Consider the following 23,377-nt stretch of genomic DNA (forward strand, 5'->3'; position numbering starts at 1 on the left):
CATTTAGCTCTATAAGAATGTCTTTCTTCAAGGGATTAAACATCTTTACTCTTTGGAATTTTCATTTAAAAATTTAAAATGCTCATTCCTCCCAAAGGAACTCTAAACTACTTATTTTTTTAGAAGAGCTCCAAGTTTAGATAGTGCTGAAAGATTATGTCTTATAGTGTGGTCTCCAAGGAATCCTGGTAACTTGGATTTTAACTAATAATTCATGTGAAACCAATGGTGGAAAAAGAGTAAATCAGACAAAATTGTCCAGTAGATCTACCTGTTGCACTATATCTTTTCTATGGAGACATTGAGAGAGAAAAGTTATATCAAATGTTAAATGCAAATCAGTAAATTACATTCACTAATAAAACCCCAATGTCATATCTTAGGCATGAAAATGAATTCATCTTTCAGCAGCAAATCAAACATACTGTGAGTTTATAGCTATATAAAAAATGGGCCAGATTCTGGTGGCTTGCATCCATAATCCTTACTACTCAGAAGCTTGAGATCTGAAGTAAGAGTTCAAATCCAGCCTTAGCATAAAAGTCCACAAGACTCTTATCTCCAATTAACCAGTACAAAGCTGGCAAATCTCTGGGAGCACATCATGGACAAATCCTTGCACTACCCTGTGTAGTTGTGGGGTGAGAGTTGGCCATGTATTTGATGCTACTTTGAAACAAGGGAGCAGCTTAAGAGTCTTTCACTGCATCCAAGCCAGAGAGGTTCAGCACCCCTCAATCTCCTGCCCAGGTATATCCCAGGACAAGGCCAGAAAGAGGAAAAGTCCACAATGTGTATCCTGAGGCACTGTGTGCCTAAACCTATCCCATTCTTGTGCAACAAGACCTAACGCTAAGGGCTATTTTGCAAATGAAGTACCAGATCCATGTCTTAGGGAGAGTATTGCAAACTTCTAATATTGAAGAGCTCCTGAACTCCTCAGCCCAAGCTGCCAGACCAACACAAGCAGAGGGAACAAAAAAAATTAGCGTAGTTCACCCCCACCCACTCATAATACATGGGTCCACTCCACACCCCTCTCACCACCAGCAGCTCCTAAATGAGCTTGGTGTCTCATCATCCCCCCTAGAAACACTTAAGTGGATCAGAGTTTCCCTACCTTACAGGTGCTTTACTAACTGGAATTCTGCTAAAGGAGATCAAGTATATATGTTCTAAAGACACTGATTTAGTGTCTTGGAGGCTTTGTGTCATTTCCTCATCTGCAGGGCCTTCTGGGATCATGCCTCATTCTTTGTCATACCTTGGTAACACGCAGCCCAGGGAGCTAGGGAGGGAATCTTTGCTTAGGGAATGACATACACCATGTGAGGTGGTTAGCATATTTTGGCGCCAGCATGTCCCCAGTGCTCAAAAACCTCTGAGAAGAAACGGCCTAGTGAGCTTAGCCTTACAGACTGTCTCAATAGCACAGGACAGTACCGTTTTAGTCCCTGCCCTGGGAGCAGTTGGCCCATAGAGAGAATTAAATCATTTCTCTCTCTCCATAGAGAGAATAAAATCATTGCTAAGTGGTTTCTACTTTGTAGTTGCAAACAATTGACCACTACAAAAAGCTTCAGACTCAAATCACTTCTGCTGGTCCTCAGTATGCACTAAAAACAACAGAAATAGCAGCGAGACTTGCTAGCTACCAAGTTGAAAATGAACTATACAATTTGTGGATAGGGACAGAAGGGAAAAACTGGGAGAGAGGGCAAGAGAAGGGTTAACATTACCCAAATAGAAATATACTCGTTACCTGAGTTATGTATCTGGAACCCCTTTGTATATATGTATATGTATGTTTATATATATTGTTTTATATATATAACAATCAAAATTATAAAAGGACAAAGTTAAGCATGCAAACTCTTATCATTGTTCTGATCTATTTTTTCTTTTTTCTTTTCAATTTCTTCTCTTGGCCACCCCCTTGTTGTGGTACTGGGACTTGAACTCAGGGTCTAGACACTGTCCCTAAGCTTTCTTGCTCCAGTAAGGTACTCTAACACTTAAGACAGGAATTTTGATGGTAGTTGGAGATGAGAGTCTCATGTATATGTCTTCCCCAGGCTAGCTTTGAACTTCTATCCTCAGATTTCAGCTCCCTGAGTAGCTAAGATTACAAGCTTCAGCTACTGCCATCCAGTACAGCTTTCTCCTTTTTTTTTTTATTGTGAAAATACCATACAGAGGGGTTACAATTACATGGGCAAGATAATGAGTATATTTCTTAGCAAGCATTGTTGCCTCCTCCTTTGTTTCCCCTTCCCATCCCTTCCCAGACCCTCCACTCCCACCAAAGTTGTAAAGTTCGTTTTTCAACATAACTACTTGTACATCTCATTGTTGCAATGGGTCCACCTGTATCTCTATTTAAACAATTTGTTTTTCCCCTTCCCCTCCATAAATTATACCAACATCAAATACAGTGAAAGCAGGGGTTATAACAAGGGGACGGGACATACAAAGCAACAAAGAAATCATCTTATAAATATGTTAGAAACAAAAAAATAAATATGTTAGAAACAATCTCAAGAACGAAAAAAAAAAAAAAAACATTTGAGTCCTTATCTTAGGGTTCATTTCGCCTAACATCAACTTATCTGACCATTTCTGCTTGTCTCAGACATACTAGTTATTGCAAATAAGGGAAACCATGGGACCTGTGTTTCTTTGAGCCTGGATTACTTCACTTAATATAATTTTTTCCAAGCCTTTCCATTTCTTAACAAATGGGGCAATGTCATTCTTTCTGATGGAGGCATAGAATTCCATTGTGTATATATACCACATCTTCTTGATCCATTCATCTACTGAGGGGCATCTGGGCTGGTTCCATATCTTAGCTATGGTAAATAATGCTGTAATAAACATAGTCGTGCTGGTAGCTTTAGTATGGTCTTGTTTGGGATCATTTCGCTAAATGCCCAAAAGTGGGATAGCAGGCAAGATCTCCTTTTTTTTTTAGTTGACTTTTTGTTTCTTTTTTCCCTTGTCACCTCTTAACTTTTCTCCTAGTTTATTTACTTTTATCTCTTTTTGATTTAGTCTCTATTTTCTTGACCTTACTTTTTTGCTCGTATCTTTTTAAAATTATTTTTGGTAAGGTGAAAAATATGAAAGTCAATGAAAAATGCATTTTTATTATTTATATTCTCTGTTTATATTTTTATTTTTAGGCTATCTTCTCCAACTCTTGTGGTGTATTCTTATTGTTGGTGCTTCTGCAATTGTTATGTTGTTTTTTTATTTTGGGGAGGGTTATTTTGGGGCATGGCAGAAGGTTGAGAGCCCAGGACTTTGAGCACATTAGGCATGCACTCTACTACTGCGCTACCTTCCCATTCCAGCTGAGAGAATAGCATCCATTTCAAGCCAAACCCTAGTCCCACTCAAACCTTGGCAGTCTTCAACTTAATAAATAGAAAGGACAAAGCATCCAGAGGATGATTCATACAGAATAGCTGAGCTGAACTCTAATAGTCTGTATTGGTTCCACCTTAACAATGACAAAAAATAAATAACACAACTATTTGGGGCACCACTCCTGTACAGATCCTCACCATGAGTGGTCTAACACACATGTCAGATCACATACAACTGTCAAAAACAGATGTGAGGACCACAGAAGGGAACTCTGATCCTGGCCATCTTCTCTATGTGAAAGACTTTCATAGGAAACTAGTTGAGAGAAATTGTACAAATATATCTTTCTTGGCTTTGTTTCAATTTGGAAGCAAGTGACTGATGTAAACCCCTTGCCCCCCACACCATGCAATAAAATTACATTTGGAAAATTATAGAAAGAAAAAATGTTTTAGAATATTCTGATGGGCTGTTTGCAAACAAGTAGGGACGTGTACCCCTGCAAACCAGGTTAACATTGATTTTTTTTATTTTTACAGAAATGCTAATATATACCAAGGAGGATTTAATATTTGTTAATAGAAACCTCAGCTACCAGCCACTCTGCTAGCCAGAAACACGGAGGGAAGTCAATGATTGATGTAGGTATAATGGGATTTGTCATGATGCTTGATCAAGAGTTTGCTGCTGCGGTTGACTCTATCTCTTACAAAAGAATCTGCATAATCCTAGCTACACAGAAGGCTGAGATCTGAGGATCGTGGTTCAAAGTCAGCCTGGGTAAGAAAGTCTGTGAAACTCTTATCTCCAAAAAACAGAAAGTGGTGCTGTGGCTCAAGTGTTAGTGTGCTCACCTTGAGCTGAAGAGCTGAGGGACAGAGCCCATACTCAGAGTTCAAGCCCCACAACCATCCAAAAAAAACCTGCAAGAAACCACATCCAGAAATGGCATCTGAACATGGTTAAATAATCAAAGGCTTGGTTAAGTATTAAACTTGTTTTTCGATTCATTGCTGATTGGCCCAATTTTTCCATTATTTTCTTTTGAAGTCTCTAAAAATTTCAGGGGAAAACATTGAGTCTCAAAATAACTTTTTTACCGAAATAAAGTATTTTATTTCCTTAAATGACTAAAATTAATAATGAATTATATATAAGGAAAAAAATCACAAAGATGATTTGTGAAAGTACTCTCCTAGTTTTCCTAAATTTCAGTGAGAAAATTAATCAGTTCATTATTCATTTCAAGAAACAGATTTTAAAAAAAACAAAGGGAGGCAGGTAAATTATAGCAGTCTCTCAAATATTCTGCTCTATTGATATCACTTCTCTTAGCCTAAACCTAAAAATGTCCATCCTTTATATACTTTCTAATGGGATCTAAGCTTCCATATTGCCAGTGCTGTTTGGATACACTAGGCTGTGACCAAGATCTTGTCCCTATATATTGTTTTTAAATTTCAAATATACAGATATTCCTTTCATGCTTTCTTGATGCCAGATACTAGTAGATATCAAAGACACTAAAATGAGAAAGACATGGTGCCTATTCACATAAAGTTGATGGTCATAATGATACCTCCCTGAAGTCACAGTTATTCAGAAGACTAAAGAAGATTTCTCTCAAGACCAGAGACTGGACAACATAGTGAGGCCCCATCTAAGAAAGAAATAAAAGAAAGAACAAAATAATGAAAGATAGAAAGAGAGAAAGAAAGGAAGGAAGGAAGGAAGTAGGAAGGAAGGAAGGAAGAAGAAGAAGCAGCAGCAGAAGAAGCAGGAGGAGGAAGAGTTAGAAAATATGAGTGAGAGGGTGAGAGAGAAAGAAAGAAAGAAAGAAAGAAAAAGAAAACTTGTTTGAGCATTTCTCATCCATTGGCTTTTTTTTCAGAGATGTAATTCTCTTTTTTGATAGTGCCTATTAGTTATTAAGAATAATGGGTCTCATCGTGACATTTTAACACATATAACTAACATACATTGGTCACATCTACCCCCATTATCCTCCCAGTTCTTTCCCCTTCCATCATTTCATTCTTAGTGCTTTATGTATGTTATTCTTCACACAGTTTGCTCTTTCATGAAAATGCATTATGTCTAATGCTACTTCTTTTAACTAGTACTTCTTGCCATTGTCCTTACCTTGCTGTATGTAGACATATTGTAAGACTAAGTTTTAGTGATGTATTCCTTAAAAAGTATTGCTGTACATTCTTGCTTGGAAAAGAATCTCTCCTTTGGGCTCACTGCTCCTTGTATACTTATCACAAGTCCAGGCTCATAATTATTTCTTAAATGTGTGCATTCAATATAAAGTCAATTTTTTATATGTCAAATTTTTATGTGTTTTGTAGTTCCCAATGCCTGGCATTTCAGTAAATGTTCAGCAAACCATTATGTTAAAACAGCTACATAGTTTTAAGTGTCAGAATAAATCACATCTTTTCCACATATTATGCTTGGCTTTAGTTTCTTTATTTTAAATAACAGGCCTAAACCACCCTGGCACTTGATGATTTCTTTGTTACTTTTTCTTACTTTATCATGTAAAATTGAAAAAAAAAGTACAAATCATTAATATAAGGAATGACAAAGGCAACATAACTACAGATTATGCTGGTGTTGATGGAAATGTAAGATTAAGTCTAAGAAATTCTATGTAATGTTTTCAGAGTGTCTGCTTTGACTCTGAGGTCTTTGATCCATTTGGAGTTGATTCTGGTGCAGGGTGATATATAAGGATCTACCTTTAGTTTTCTACAAGTGGTTAACCAATTTTGCCAGCACCATTTACTGAAGAGGCTGTCTTTCTTCTATTCTATTTTTTTAGTTCCCTTATTGAAGATTAGATGTTTATATGTCTATAGGTTCATTTCTGGGTTTTCACGTCTATTCCATTGGTCCTGGGGTCTGTTCTTGTGCCAGTACCAAGCTGTTTTGATTACTATGGCTTTGCAGTAGAGTTTGAAAATTGGCATTGATATTCCTCCAGCACTGTTCTTTTTGTTAAAGATCATTTTTGCTATTCGGAGTCTTTTACAGGAAGGAATAGGAGAAACCCTAGGTCTTCTTGGCACAGGTCAAAATTTTCTTAATAGAGACCCAGAAAGACAACAAATCAAAGAAAGGTTGGACAAATGGGATTGCATGAAATTGCAGAGCTTCTTCATGGCAAAGGATATAGCTAACAAGATCAATAGAAAGCCCATGGATTGGGAGAAGATCTTCACTAGCCATACAACCGACAAGGGTCTCTTATCTAAAATATACTTGGAACTCAAAAAATTCAATCCCCCAACAACAAATCATCAGAAAAACAAATGGGCTAAAGACTTAAAGAGAAACTTCTCTGAAGAGGAAAGAAGGATGGCCAATAGACACATGAAGAAATGCTCAACCTCTCTAGCCATAAAAGAAATGCAAATCAAAACAACATTGAGATACCACCTCACCCCAGTTAGAATGGCTATAATCAAGAATTCTAATAACAACAGATGCTGGAGAAAATGTGGACAGAATGGAACCTCTCTGCATTGTTGATGGGAGTGTAAACTTGTCCAACAACTTTGGAAAATAGTATGGAGGTTTCTCAAAAGACTCCACAGAGAGCTCCCCTATGACCCAGCAATCCCACTTTTAGACATTTACCCAAATGATCACAAACAAGATCATATTAAAGCTACCAGAACAATTATATTTATTGCAGCATTATTTACCATAGCTAAGATATGGAACCAACCCAGATGCCCCTCAGTAGATGAATGGATCAAGAAAATGTGGTATATATACACAATGGAATTCTATGCCTCCATCAGAAAGAATGACATTGCCCCATTTGTTAGGAATGGAAAAACTTGGAAAAAATTATACTAAGTGAATTAAGCCAGGCCCAAAGAAACATAGGTCCCATGTTTTCCCTTATTTGCAATAACTAGTATATGTCTGAGACAAGCAGAAAAGGTCAGATAAGTTGATGTTAGGGAAATGAACCCCAAGTTAAGGATTCAAATGGTTTTTCTTTCTTGTGATTGTATCTAACATATTTATAAGATGATTTTTTTTGTTGCTTTGTATGTCCCTCCCCCATGGTATAACCCCTGCTTTCACTGTATTTGATGTTGGTATAATTTGTGGTGAGGAAGGGCAAAAACAAATTGTTTAAATAGGGATACAGGTGGACCCATTGCAACAATGAATCATACAAGACGTTATGTTGAAAAACGAACTTTACAACTTTGGCCAGGGGTTTGGGGGGAGTTTGGGGGGGTGGAAAGGGGGGGAGATAGGAAGGGAGGGGAAGGGGAAACAAAGGAGGAGGCAACAATGCTTGATAGGAAATGTACTCATTATCTTTCCCATGTAATTATAACCCCTCTGTATGGTATTTTCACAATAAAAATAAATAAATAAAATAAAAAAGAAATTCTATGTAATATTTTTAAAAAGTAATATAAATTAAGAATTTTAGAGCAAATTTACAATATGGAAACATTTACCCAAATTTTCGCAATAGGTTACTGAAAAGTTATGGGAAATGCCTATGTTAAAAGTTACAGAATTAAAAAAAAAGTTACAGAACTCTAATGAAAGTAAATAAAAACAATCATAGATGAATGAAGAATGATATATTCATAGACTAGAACAAATAATATTACTCAAATTCTTCTTTTCAAAATACTGAATAACCTACTCACTCAGATAAAAATTAGGATGGAATCAATTGTACAGGTTGTTAAGCTTAACCTAAAATTTATACATTATGAATATCAATCACAATATGGAAAATAACAACAAAGTCTGCTTTTTGCAAAACCTACCACAAGCCTATGGTAATAAAAAGTATTTTCTTTTTTGCAACATGTGGGTTTTTAAAAAATATAAACTTGTGCAAAGCTCAAGGTTTTGAAATTTGCGGTTTGATTCAAAAGTTGTTTTAGGTGGAAAGAATTCAGACATCATCACTCTCACCCCAATTAAACAAAGTAATTTGTTCTGAATATCAAAATTGCTTCTGGGAAGCAAAAAACCCTCCCCCTTTGAGGAAAAAAAGGAAAAACAAGTCCAAAGGTAACCATGACCTTTTCTAGTCCCATCAGGGAGGCCCAACCTGACCTTAATTAGTCACGGAAGGACCTTTCTCTCCAAGGGACAAACAGCAGTAGCCTTAGAGGATTTGCTACGTTTGATTAGAAGCTCCTTCTCTCTCACCCCATGCACGCACACACATCTTCTCACTGCATGTAGGAAACTACATTTCTGGACACTGGGGCATGAGGTGGTTCATATTGTTGAGATCCTGGTCCCTATGACCTATAAAAAAGTAAATGGACAACCTCTACTTTATATAAAGTCCCATTTCAAATTCAGCATAAATAGTTCTTCTACTGAAAGGTTAAGTGCAAGAAACATCAAATTTTTTAAAAGATGAACTTCCATTTGTTTAAGGAGAAACTAAAAATAAAAGAATCACTAATTTTAGTTCTTGATCCCTTTGGGAGCCATGTATTCAGCAAGAGAGTATACATGAACACTCAGAGGTACCCACGGACCTTTGCACAAAAGAACTAAAGCAGTGTTGGTTAATTGTAGCAGCCCAAACTACTGCTTGGCTTGAACAGCTATGTTATACAAAGGCCATACGAAGAAATAGACTGATAGTTAGGTTGGATGAGGCTCATAGCCTTAGGGTCTCCAATTAAACAACCATCACCAGTTTAGACAAAGCAAAAGCTGGTCTCTACAAAATAAGAAAAAGTTATCAGATTCTCCCTTAAGAGTTAAGGGTGTTTTTGGAGTACAAAATAATTGTGAAGGGTAAAAAGTCACACACAGTGTTGATCATAGCATGTTGGAGCCTTTTCGATGTGGAACAAAGGTGAGAAAATAGAACGCATGGTAAGTGGTTCAGCAGAGCTGGACCAGTGTGAGGGGTGGATAGAAATATGCTATGACACAAGCAAAATCCCAATGAAGGGCAATGCCAGAAAGGATTCTGTCTTCTGGGCTGATGAAGCAACATTAGAATAAGAAGATCTGAGAAAATACTGACAGGGTTAAATGAATCGAATTGCTCATCTGCTTTTTAACAGCAAAAGATCTCTACAAAATATTTGTGAATGATAAAAGGAAAATAATGAAAGGCAAAGGGTAAAGAAACAAATAAAATGGTGAGTCTCAATTCTGTGGGGACATTAGGAATCAAGGAGAGAAAATAGTTACCTCTCTATTGTGAGAACTAAGTTGTAGATGGACTCAATTGGATTTTTTGACAATATTTTACCTATATATATATATATATATATATATATATATATAGTAAAGATACTGTACAGAGGGGTTACAGTTACATGAGTAAGGTAATGAGTAACTTTCCTCTTGAGTATTGTTGTCCCCTCCTTTGTTTTTCCCCTGCCATCCCTTCCCTCCCTATCTCCCCAACTTGCCCCTACCCCGCCAAGTTGTAGAGTTTGTTTTTTCTTTTATTTTGTTTTTTTAATACATTTTTGTTGTAAAAAATATTGTACAGAGGGGTTACAGTTACATGAGCAAGGTAACGAGTACATTTCCTATCAAGCATTGTTACTTCCTCCTTTGTTTTACCCCTACCATCCCTTCCCTCCCACCTCCACAACTACACTCCCCTCCCCCCCCCCCCCCCCCCCCCGCCTAAATTGTAAAGCTCATTTTTCAACATAGTGTCTTGTACATCAGTTCGTTTTTAACATAGTGTCTTGTACATCTCTTTGTTATAATGGGTCAGCCTATATCCTTATTTCAGCATTTTGTTATTTCCCTTCCCCTCCCCAAATTAGAAAAATGTATATACAAAATGCAGACAGGGTACTGGAATCAAATATGGTAAAAACAGGGGTTATACCACGGGGGAAGAACAAATGAAAGAACCAAAAGAAATCACATAGTACATTATAAGTACATTACAAACAACAGCAATAAAGATAAACCTTCTTGTGTCTCTATCTTGGGGTTCATTTACCTTTGAAAAATGAAATTAAAGCAGAACTAAGGAAGTGGAAAAACCTCCCATGCTCCTGGATTGGGAGGATTAACATCATGAAAATGGCAATACTGCCAAAGGCTATCTACAATTTCAATGTGATACCTATCAGTAGCCCAACCTCATTCTCCAATGGGATAGAAGAAGCAATCCAAAAATTCACATGGAACAATAAAAGACCCCGAATAGCAAAAACAATCTTTAGCAGAAAGAACAGTGCTGGAAGAATATCAATACCAAATTTCAAACCATACTTCAACTGCATTTTGTTAGATAATGAGACAAAAAACTCAAAAGATGCTCAAATTGTAAATGAGAGATCGGATGGATTTGGTATAATTTCTCAGATGTATAAATATAGATATAAAGGTTAAAAAAGTTGATGCGTTTGAGATGGGTGCCACTTTGAGATATTTGTGGGATTCCCAAGGCTCATAAGCAATGATGAGAACCCAAACAGATGATTGAAATACGTAGCTAGACTTTGGGAGTGAGATCAGTCTAGGAGTCAAGATTTGAGACAGTTTTATGCAGGATGACAGTAATAAAAATACAATAATTGAGAAGGCAGAGAGTAAGGACCATGCATTGTCCTTTTATGCAAAGAGGAATGGATAAAACTCTAGTCGTGTAGAACAGGGGAAGAGGAGAGCATAGGAAGAGGAGCCAGGAATGAGTCTATGAAAGAAAAGAATATGAGAGACATGCAGAATGAAAATATTAAACAAGTGAAGTACTTATTTTTTTTGACAGGAATAACTTCAGACCTGAGATGGAGGTTGGAAACCACACCACTGTGACAGAGTTCATCATTCTGGGCTTAACAGAAGATCCTACACTTTGTGTCATCTTCTTTGTGATATTTCTAGGGGTTTATATCGTCACTTTAGTAGGCAATATCAGCATAATCACTTTAATAAGAAGCTGTTCCCAGCTCCACACCCCCATGTACCTGTTCCTTAGTCATCTGGCTTTTTTGGACATTGGATCTTCCACAGCAGTCACACCTATAATGCTTGTAGGTTTCTTTGGACATGGAACAGCCCTCCCTGTGGCTGGCTGTGAGGCTCAACTATGTTCTGTTGTGTTGTTTGGGACAGCTGAGTGCTTTCTGCTGGCAGCCATGGCCTATGATCGTTATGTGGCCATTTGTTCACCCTTGCTCTACTCAACCCACATGTCCCCCAGAGTTTGCATTCTCTTGGTGGCAGTGTCCTATCTGGGTGGTTGTGTGAATTCTGGTACATTTGGTAGTTGTTTACTAAGTCTTTTCTTCTGTGGACCCAATCAGATCGATCACTTTTTCTGTGATTTTTCTCCTCTGTTGAAACTTTCCTGCTCAGATATCTCCGTTGTAGAAATGATCCCATCCGTCTCTTCTGGCTCCATCATTGTGCTCACAGTGTTTGTCATCGCTGTGTCTTACATCTCCATCCTCACCACCATCCTGAAGATGCGCTCCACGGAAGGCCGACACAAGGCCTTCTCCACCTGCACCTCCCACCTCACTGCTGTCATCCTGTACTACGGGACCATCACATTCATTTATGTGATGCCCAAGTCCAACTACTCCACTAAGCAGAACAGGATAGTGTCTCTGTTCTACACAGTTGTGATCCCCATGTTGAACCCCCTGATCTACAGCCTGAGGAACAGAGATGTGAAGGAGGCCCTGAGGAAGATGACTGTCAGAATGTATTCTTAGCATCTTCAGTTTGAATTTAAGTAGTATATGTGTGTGTGTGTGTGGGGGGGGGGTATGTGAGTGTGTTATTTACCTCTATCACATTTCGTGTCTACTACACGCAATTTAGTGGAGTGTTTGAGGTAAACGTCATATTGCTATGTTCCCTTACCTTTATGTATTTCTATATCAATTGAAAGACATCTTGAAATCAATACCATTATAGTAAACTTTTGCAGATGTCAAGGACTTTTTATTTAATTTATTTAGCAAGCAATAATTTGCTCTTGCTGTTATACCAGACTGCATTCCACATGTATCATGTGCTTCTATTGCTCATATCAATCACTTTTTATCCTTTCAAGTATCATTTTGTGTACCATTATTATTTTTAACCAAGAAATATTCCTGGAAGATCAAATTAGTGAATATTCCTTCCTGAAGACCATTGGATATGAGATTAACATTTGAAATCAAAGATTCTAGCTCTAAAACTTCTATGATGCTATATTTAATTTTCATAATAAATCTACTATTATGTTGGGATTATGAATTCCATTCAATTTACAGATGAAAAACCTGGGTCTTAGCCAAAATCATTTGTTCAGAGAAATATAGACTCAATTCTCTGTTTCTATGCTTTGCACACTTAACCTACACTATAATATCACCATTAGCCTAGTAATGTTAGCATGAGGACACTGTAGAGGATTTTCTTGGTGGTGTTCGAACTTGGTTAGCCCTTTCCATCTATCATTGGACAGCCTTATGCTAAAATGACCTCACTTGTGCAGACACTGGAGCAAAGGTCAGGCTAAGAACACTGGATTGATTCCCATCATTTAGAAATATGGTCTTGACACCAGAATCATAGGATTTGGCTGGAATTCTAACCATGCTTAAATATATATTAGAACTATATCATTGAGCTATTGCAAACTTCATTGTTTATACAGATTTATAAGGGCTTTAAAATCTGAGCATTGAATTTTTTTCTTTACACCTCTAGTTTCATCGATCCAGATCTAAGGAAATTAGAACTTGTAAAAAAAAAGCCTTATAAATACCATCACATGGCACTACACATTTTTATTGTAGAAATAAAACTTGAAAGGGTAAGAAGTGATTTCTTGAAACATAGAAACTCTAAAGCAAATATTGAGACAAATGATTGCAAGATTTAGAATGGCATCTGAATGGAAGCTTTAGAATCTAATTTTCCTTCTTCCAGTAATGGATTGAAAGATATGAAGGCTTGAAGGTATTCAAAATGTCTTAACAAAATGGAAAATATTTGTATTATATTAATTTATTTATTTGAAAGTTAAAATTTTTGTATTACTATTATAAAGGTGGTTGCATTTACATAAGTCAGATAATGAGTACATTGCTTATTTGTTTTGTCAGTTGTGGGTCTTAAACTCTGGGACTGGGAGCTGTCCCTCAGCTCTTCAGCTCAATGCTAGTTCTACCACTTAGCCACAGCACAATTTCTGTTTTTTTCTGGTGGCTTACTGGAGATAAGAGTCTCACAGACTTTTCTGCCTGGGCTAGCTTTGAACCACAATCCTCAGATCTCAGCCTCCTGAGGAGCTAAGAGTACAGGCATGAGCCTTCGATGCCTGGCTATGTGTAAATTTCTTTTTAAACAATGTCATCCCTTCCTTCACTTTCTCCCACTTTATCCCTCTTTCCCCCACCCACAAGTTATATAAATTTTTATTGTTATTATTAAGGTGTTGTACAGAGGAGATATCATTTCACAAATCTGGTTACAATATATCATTTTCAAGTAAATCTGTAAAGTATAATGATTTTTTTCCAGTGGAAAATACAAAACAAAAACTAAAGGTGGCAAAGATAAATTAAACACAGAAAATTATGTAGCAATCATATTGTAGGCAGTTTCTTTTTTTTTTAAATGTCTCCTATCTGTTCTTTACTTACAATAAAGAAACTTTAAAGCTAAACATAACATGTGGGAAGGATGTACTATATTCTTTTTTTTAATTGTGAAAATACTGTACAGAGGGGTTACAATTACATGGGCAAGATAATGAGTACATTTCTTATCAAGCATTGTAGCCTCCTCCTTTGTTTCCCCTTCCCGTCTGGATGTGATATATTCTGACACTCAAAACCATGTAGCTGTTTTAACATAATGGTTCACTGAGCATTTGCTGAAGTTCCAGGCATTCAGGATTACAAAACACCTACATTTTGACCTCACACATTTATTATTTGATTAAACCTGTCCTCACATTTTTATAAAAATAATTAGGTATCTAGACTTGTAGTAAGCCCAAAGGAGAGTTACTTTCCCCAGCCAAGAATGTACAGCAATACTTTTTGGAGAACAAATCACTAAAACATATTCTTGTAATATGACTATATTCCACAAGGTAAGGACAATGACAAGATGTACTAGTGAAAAGAAGTAACATTCATGCATTGTCATGAAAGCGCAAGATGTATGAAGACTAACATTTATAAAGCACTAAGAATGAAATGATGGAAGGGGAAAGAAGTGGGAGAATAAGGGGGGTAGTTGCAACCAATGTATGTTGTTTATACATATTAAAATGTCATGATTACAGAAGGTTTAATTTAGGGCTAATGAGATGAGCTCCATTATTCTTCATAACTAATAGGCATTAGTGAAAAAGAAAATTACATCTCTAATGAATTTTATATCTTACATATTTAATGAAAAAGTGAATGATAGGGAAATTCTCCAAATTTTTCCTTCCTTCCTTCCTTCCTTGATTGTTTTTCTTTCCTTTCTTTCTTTTGAGATGGGGCTTCACTAAGTTGCCCAAGCCTTGCTCTTAAGAGGAACCTTCATGTCTCATTCTTCTGAATAGCTTTGAATTAAGGCATGTGTCCTGTCCATCAACTCTCTGAGGATAGGCATCATGTCTTTCTCATTTTAGTGTCTTTGATGCTTACTAGCATCAGGCAAGAACACATCCAATGAATATCTGTAGATTTGAAATTTAAAATGCACATAAATATATTTACATGATGTCTATATAGATATGAATATATGGACAAAATCTCGATCAGTGCCTAGTATATCCAAAGAGCACTGGCAATATGGAAGCTTAGATTCCATTAGAAAGTGGATAAAGGATGGAAATTGTTATATTGAGGTTCAGAGAAGTAAGATCAATAGAGAAGAATATTTGAGAGCCTAGTATAATTTACCTGCCTCCCTTTGCTTTCTCTTTTCTATTTCTTGAGATGTGTAATGAACGGATTAATTTCTCACTGAAACTTAGGAAAACTAGGAGATAACTTTCACAAAACCTTTTTTTGATTCACCCCTTATATTTTATTCATTATTAATGTTAGTCATTTTAAGGAAATCAAACATTTTACTTCTGTAAAAAAAAAAATGGCATTTCGCAACTCAATGTTTTCCCCTGAAATTTTTAGATTCCAAAAGAAAACAATAGAAAAAAGTGGGAGATCAGCCATGAACCAATTATAAACAAGTTTATTCTTTAACTAAGACATCAGTCATTTAACTAAGTCCAGATGCTGTTTCTGAATGTGATTTCTTTCTTTCCTTTCCTTCCTTTCTTCCTTCCTTCCTTCCTTCCTTCCTTCCTTCCTTCCTTCCTTCCTTCCTTCCTTCCTTCCTTCCTTCCTTCCTTCCTTCCTTCCCTTTCTTTCTTGTCATGGAGCTTGAACTCTGGGTCTGGGCACTGTCCTCCAGCTCCTCAGCTCAAGGCTAGAGCCCTACCACTTGAGCCACAAAGCCGTTTCCAGTTTTCTGGTAGTTTATTGGAGATCAGCATCTCACGGATTTTCCTGCCTGGGCTGGCTTTGAAACATGCTCCTCAGATCTCAGCCTCCTGAGTAGCTAGGATGACAGGGGTGAGTCACCGGCGCCTAGCTTCTGAAAGTGATTTCTTGCAGATTCTTTTGTAAGATGTAGAGTCAACAACAGCAGCAAACTCTTAATCAAGTAGCATGACAAATCCCATTATACCTATATCAACCGATGACTTTCCCCAGTGATTCTGGCTAGCCGAGTGGTTTGTATCTGAGGTTTCCATTAATAAACACTGCTTCCTCCCTTGTATATATTAGCATTTCTGTAAAAATAAAAAATGAATATCAATGTTAACCTGGTTTTCAAGGGTATACTTTCCTACTTGTTTGCAAGCAGTCCATCAGAATTTATTTTTTCTTTCTGTAATTTTCCAAGTATAATTTGACTGGGGAGGGGGCAGTCACTTGCTTCAGTCACTTGCTTCCAAATTGACACAAAACAAAGGTATATTTGTACAATTTCTCTCAACTAGTTTCCTATGGAAAGAACACAAACTTCTTTCTTATTTTGTATGTAAGGAAATGTTTTGGTTCTAAATTATTCTTTTAATTCTGACTGTTTGCTACTCATGTTTTCTGTTGTCTCTCTTCTACTTTACCATGAAAATCAGGCATCTTCACAAAAGCTAGTACCTTGAAGTGTTCTTACAGAGGCTGAAGCAGAACATAGAAAGTATTCATCTAGAGTTGAAGAAGGATCCAGTTAACTTTACCTGACCACAGTTTTGTCTCTCTCTGATGTGTCCTTTTCTGATTGTCTCATTCCTTTATTTTTTCTCTTCAGATAAACATTCTGTCAAACAAATAGAGATTTGCCTCTCAAACTCATCAGTGGCAACCTCCTTTAGCTCAGCACCATGTGTAACTCTTGCCTTTGTTCTTTTCCTAGTATAATCTAACGGCTGTTAAGGACACCCCAAGGGGTCTCTCCATGTTTTCCTACTGAAATGTGAATTACTTCCCTGAGTCACTACCAACATCTCTTCCTGTTTTTCTTTTGAGGCTAGTAGCTCTATCTAGTTTGTTGAGAACTTTGGAGTTATGATTGATTCTTCTCTGTAACTCTAGTGACAGAATTTTGGGACTAATTCTATCCTTTAAAACACACCTTGTGTATATATACCACATTTTCTTGATTCATTCATCTACTGAGGGACATAAAGGTCAGATAAGTTGATGTTAGGGAAATGAACCCTAAGATATGTATTCAAATGTGTTTTTTTCTTTCATGCGATTGTTTCTAACACATTTATAAGATTATTTCTTTGTTGCTTTGTATGTCCCTCCCACACAGTATAACCCTTGCTTTCACTGTATTGGATGTCAGTATAATTTGTGGAGGGGAAGGGGAAAAACAAATGGTTTAAATAGGGATCCAGGTGGACCCATTGCAACAATGAGATGTACAAGTCCTTATGTCGAAAACGAACTTTACAACTTTGGTGGGGGGGGGGGGGCGGGGAGGATTGGGTGGAGGGGAGGATGGGAAAGGATGGGAAGGGGAAACAAAGGAGGAGGCTACAATGCTTGATAAGAAATGTACTCATTATCTTGCCCATGTAATTGTAACCCCTCTGTACAGTATTTTCACAATAAAAAAAAACACACACACACACCTTGTTCAACTTTCTTTCTCTCAACTCCATCAGCTCTGACTGTGGAATATTTTGGCTCTGCTAGTATGGACTCAGTCAAATCCTTCTAAGATATCCTCATTCCTTCTTTCAGTCTTTCTTCAGCCCACTCTTTCCCAACAATCTGTGTATTCTGTCTTCTCTGTCTTCTACCATTTTAGAAACATTATTTTCACTCTTATTTTCCCCAATACTCCTGAAATCTATGGCACAACTCAGTCTTAATTCCTCCTCAATGTCTATGCCAAATCTCATAAGGTGAGAGGAGAAAGTGTTCTTTCTTTTTCATTTTCCTTGTCAGTCTAAGTCCCAAATCATCTTTGCTCTTTTTAAGATCTATTTTATTATTTCAGTGGTTTAAAATAAATTTTCCTCTAAACATTACCTGATTACCATTAATCATTTCATGACTCAATTTTCAGTCTCTTTCATTTGCTTTTAGATTCAAATATTGTCTCTTGTTGCAACAAATACTAAAGTGTTATAAAGAAGGATTTTGTGACTTTCCCTAGGGGCTGAATTAAATTGGCATGCTGAAGTCTATAGTCTTCCTCTCTTGCTCCAGGCCCTTGTTAAGAAAAACATATTAAATAATGAACTCACAGCAATGCTGGAAAACAGATAGGGGAAGGATCTTCTTTCTAATATCACTAAATAATGAGTATTCCCAGAAAGATATAATGCAATTAAAGGAAAGAGCTACAGTTCGACACATGTGTTAGGAGAAAACTACTGACCAAAGTAGTTGTTTTACTGAACCTTGGAGGCAGCAGTAAAAGTGAGCAGGAGTAATCTCTATGACCATTAACAGGACCATTGTTTGAGGCATCCCAGTGTAAATCAGACATTTTAATCTTCTCCAGTCCTAAATACAATGCCTTAGTGATTTCTCCTGGGAGAAAGATAAGTGAATATGTAAGCTCAATAGGCAAGTTTGCTTTCCCAGTACAGGCAGCATCCAGGATGAATGTGGAATGGACAGAACAGGCCCAGATGCTCATGCCTCCTGTCCTTCCTCAGGGACACTGGGGGTGACTTTGGTAAATATTTCTCACATTCACTGAAAGAATGATTAATAATCAGATATACACAGAAACAATACTGTGGGAGAGATGAAAGCACCCATTCCAGAAGACCATGTGGATATAGTCATGTACAGGAGGAGGAGGTTTACCAGAGAGTTTGACAAGGCCATCTCCCCCACGGGAGAGAGAACAATATGGAGCCTGTCCCTATTCAAGGGCATCCTTATAACATCTGTGCTGAGGCTGGAGGTACTCTGCTTGTGCAAGTAGGTCTGGGTGGAGAGTGGGAATGCAGACCTATTCCAGAGCTCCAGGAGAGTCTTTGTGAAGGGCAGGGTGAAGTTTAGGCTTGTGTGGCCTGCAGGCATTCTGCAGATGCAGCTGGGGCCTAGAGATACAAGCTGCTCCAGGAAGTGAAATTGGAGGGGCTGAGGACCTGAGATGGAGGACATGCTAACAAGAGAGATGCCAACAGTTACTGTCAATAACTGTGTACGTAGGACCATATAAGATGATGTTAAGCAAAATGAACTCCAGATATGTAAACAAGAGGTATTCCTTGTTGTTACTGTTTTTAATGTACTATTTGATTTCTTTTTTCGTTCGTTCCCCCCACCTATGTTTTATCCCCTGTTGTCACTGTATTTTATTTTGATACCCTGTGTATTGTATATACATTTATCTGAATTAGGGAAGGGAAGGGGAATAACAAAATGGGGAGACAAAGGACAAGGGGCGAACCAATGCAACAGCGATATTCACAAGACAATATGTTGGAAATAAACTGTACAACTTGGGGGGAGGGAAAGGGGAAGAAAAATGAGACTTGGAATAACATGCTTGATAAGAAATGTACTCACTACCATACATATGTAACTGTAACCCCTCTGTATATCACGTTGACAATAAAATTAAATTAAAAAAAGATTTGACATCCAAGAAAACAGTTTATAAAATTAGAATAAAAACTTTAGTGTAAATGTAGTTTGAGATATACTGAGGCATATGAGAAAATATTGTATGCATAAAAGTCAACTTTGAGTACTCTAACCTAAAAACTTTATTAACAAAATAGAAAAAAGCAAACACATATTTTGGGTTATCTAAATGGACACAGAGGGTTCCTGTTAGTGAACTATGAAACAAAGCTGAAATAAAGCTTAGAAATGTGACTCGGTGTAAAAGGTCCAAGAGAAGATAGAAATGAAGATGTTAAGAGACAAAGAAGACAGATTGAAAAATCCAACAACTATCTACGTAGAATCCCAAGACAGTAAAAACAGTGGAGTAGATATGGAGAAGCAATACTTAATGAAGTAGCTGAAGAAAAACATTTCAGTGCCCAATAGAAAAGAGGGTTCTCTTGAAAAAACAGTGACTATGAATCAAGTAGGGAGAATGACAAGAAAACAGATGTAATAAAATGATGTAATAAAGCTTCAAAACAAGGACTGTAGAGACTATCCTAAAGAAGACAGCCCATAAATAATAACAATTATATACAGGGGATCAGAACACTGACACCAGATACAAATCTATAAATCTGGTAACCTTAGATACAGGAAGATAAAGAGGCAACTTTTCTCAACCATGACAGGGAGAATAATGGTACACATGGAATCCTAGGACCAAATAATGTGTGATTCAGGCAGAAGGGAAAATAGAGACATTTTTATATCTTGGAAGGTCTCAGTTTACTACTTATAAAACATACATTTCCTGATAGAGAAAGATCTCAGGAGACACATGAAGCAGAAAACAACAACAAAAACCAGGAGTAAATAAAAAATATAGTATTTTATTAATGTAGGTAATTTGTTGATTAAAATAATAATTCATAACTAAAGTTCCTAATGCTTTAACAAAGCGATTTGGGAAGAAATAAAATAATAGGTAATGGTATATCCCCTGTTGTCACGGTATTTGATTCTGGTTCCCTGCATCTTGTATATACATTTTTCTAATTTGGGGAGTGGAAGGGAAATAACAAAATGCTGAAACAAGGATACGGGATGACCCATTGTAACAATGAGATGTACAAGACACTGTGTTGAAAATGATAACTTCAGTGGAGGGGGGTGAGGGAGTGGTTAGAGTGGGGATGAGGGAAGGGATGGTAGGGTAAAAAAAAGGAGGGGGTAACAATGCTTCACAGGAAATGTTCTCATTACCTTACTCATGTAACTGTAACCCCTCTGTACAGTATCTTTACAATAAAATGTGTTTCTCTAAAAAAGAAATACCTAAAAATTACTAAATTGGGTGCTGGTGGCTCACGCCTGTAACCCTAGCTACTCAGGAGGCTGAGATCTGAGGATCCTGGTTCAGAGCCAGCCCAGGTAGGAAAGCCAATGAGACTTTTATCTTCACTTAGTCAGAAGTGGGGCTGTGGTTTGAGTGGCAGAATACCAGCCTTGAGCAAAACAGCTAAGGGACAGTCTCCAGACCCTGAGTTAAAGACCCAGGACAGCACAAAATAAATGAGCAAACAAATAAGTAAGTAAAATAAATAGATAGATAAATAAATAAATAAATGAAAGAAATACTGATTTTCTTCTTTAAATAGGTTGGCAGTATCAGAGTTTACATTGCTCAAACCTTCTAATCCAGTATTCCCACTCCTTGGTGTGTGGTGAATGGAAGCATTGGCACATGAAGTATTTGAATGGCTATGATTTAAAGCCATTGATAAGAGTGTTTTGATCTATATGAGTTACTATAATGCATGAAGGAGATTACTACATACATGGAATAAAAAAGGGCTTACCTAGTGAACTAAGTAGTAGAATCTTTCTAGCAAACACAAAGACCTGAGTTCCATCTCCAGTACCACCAAATATAAAAATACATGCGCGTGCATGCACACACACACACACAACCCACATGGAAATTAGAAACGGGGTGGTGACCTTTGACTTGAGTGGAAAGAGAACACTGAGATTGAAAACACCTTGGGTCTAGGAGAGGAAGTAGCCGCCTTAATATTGGTATCCATATCTAGCTAAAGGCTATAGCTTTATTTTTTTAAAATATACACACAGGAAGTGGCAATGTGGCTCAAGTGGTAAAGCGCTCACCTTGAGCTGAAGAGCGCAGGGACAGTGCCCAGGCCCAGAGTTCAAGCCCCACAACTGACCAAAAACAACAACAAAAATATACACACATACATACAACCCACAAACCCACAAAAAGTGGAAAATGTTCCAACTGTGGTTCATTTTCACATAGCATTTTTACAACCCTTTCTGTAGCAGCCTAGGGCGTAGCTCAGTATAAACCACATGACAACCCTCTCCAACAGTTCCAGACATCTGGCTCTGGCTACTTCTCAGAAGCAGCAGAGATGTTCACAGCAAGGCCAGGGCTAATTGTGTCTACGAAGCAAGCTTCAAAACCAATTAGATTTTTGTAGTTGTAATACTATATAAAAATAACAAAGAGAATAAGTGAAGCCCCTGAGATTTTAATGAAGACCTCAACCAGCATAATGATGCACAAATATATAAGCAAGCATAATTTTCTCAGTCTCACTGGATTTTTTTCCCATTGAATTTTCAACAGGATGCTAACAAACTTGTGTGTCTGAGGCTGTTCCAAACATCCTAAATCTTGTGTAAGTAAGCCCTGCCGGGCAGGGATGATGAACAGAGTCTCTCTTTACCATAATGATTGACCAGCAGGTAACACTATTCATTCTTTGTCATTAATATATGAATGTCTCATAGAGAAATGCAAGATGTATTCTGAATGATTCTCAGAAGTCCCAGAGCATTAATTATGCTTCTTAAGCAAGTCACTAAAGTCCTGATTAAATTCAGGTAACAGAACAAAACTTAGTCTATGAAAAATTTTTTTTGGAATTTGAATTCATGGTCTCATACTTGTTAGACTGGCACCTACCACTTGAGCCATGCTCCTAGCCTCTTATTTCTTCTGTTATTCTTTCAGATAGGATCTTGTGTTTTAACCTGGGTTGATTCCTACCACTATCTTCCTACATGTCTCTCAAGTAGTTGGGATCACAGGTGTGAGAGATCCTTCTTGGCTTGATGGTTGAGGAGTACTCTTGATTATATTTTCCTGAGTGGCCTAAGCTATGATCCTCCTCTTTTTACCTCAGGAGTAGCTAGGACTATAGGAATGAGCTGTCACATCAGTCTCACAAATATTTAACCCATTACAACTTTAATACCTCACAGCAATCTAGACTTTATTACTGTCAATGCAAGATTAGTTCTGACACCATTTTGAAATGAACATGGACATTCGGATACTGCTGTTACATAGCAGTTTCAATTCCTTTGGATATATACCCTGAGTATGATTGCTGGCTCACAGGGTGATTCTATTTTTAGTATTTTGAGGGACCCTACACTGCTTTCCAAAATGGCTGTTCTAGTTTATACCCCACAACAGGTGCAGAGTTGGGTTTATTCTACAGTCTTCCAGTGTTTGTTACATTTGATCATTTTTATAATGACAAGTCTAATGGGAAAGGATGGAGGTTTATCTCCTTGTGGTTTTAATTTATATTTCTTTATTGATTATAGATGTTGAGAACTCTTATTTTTCTTCTTTTTTTGGGTGCAAATCCTAGGGCTTGAATTCAGGGCCTGGGTCCTGGACTTGAGCTTTTTTGCTCATGGCTAGCACTACACTACTTGAGCCACAGCTCTACTTCCAGCATTTTCAGTAGGTAATTGGGGATAAGTATCACATATACTTTCCTGCCTGGGTTGGTTTCCAACTGTAATCCTCAAATCTCAGTCCCCAGTAGCTAGGATTATAGGCATGAGCCATCAGCACC

General features: G+C 37.3%; 1 protein-coding gene across 1 annotated transcript; it reads left to right on the plus strand.

Moving 5' to 3' along the window:
* The first annotated feature begins 11,159 nt into the window (after positions 1–11,159).
* LOC122117821 (olfactory receptor 491-like) lies at positions 11,160–12,092 on the plus strand. The gene has a single exon (XM_042691678.1). The coding sequence runs from the start codon at positions 11,160–11,162 to the stop codon at positions 12,090–12,092; it is 933 nt and encodes a 310-aa protein (XP_042547612.1).
* Positions 12,093–23,377: the final 11,285 nt, after the last annotated feature.

Source organism: Dipodomys spectabilis, unplaced genomic scaffold, assembly GCF_019054845.1.
Source record: "Dipodomys spectabilis isolate Male_0828 unplaced genomic scaffold, ASM1905484v1 ptg000145l, whole genome shotgun sequence".
In the NCBI taxonomy this organism is placed as follows: Eukaryota; Metazoa; Chordata; class Mammalia; order Rodentia; family Heteromyidae; genus Dipodomys; species Dipodomys spectabilis.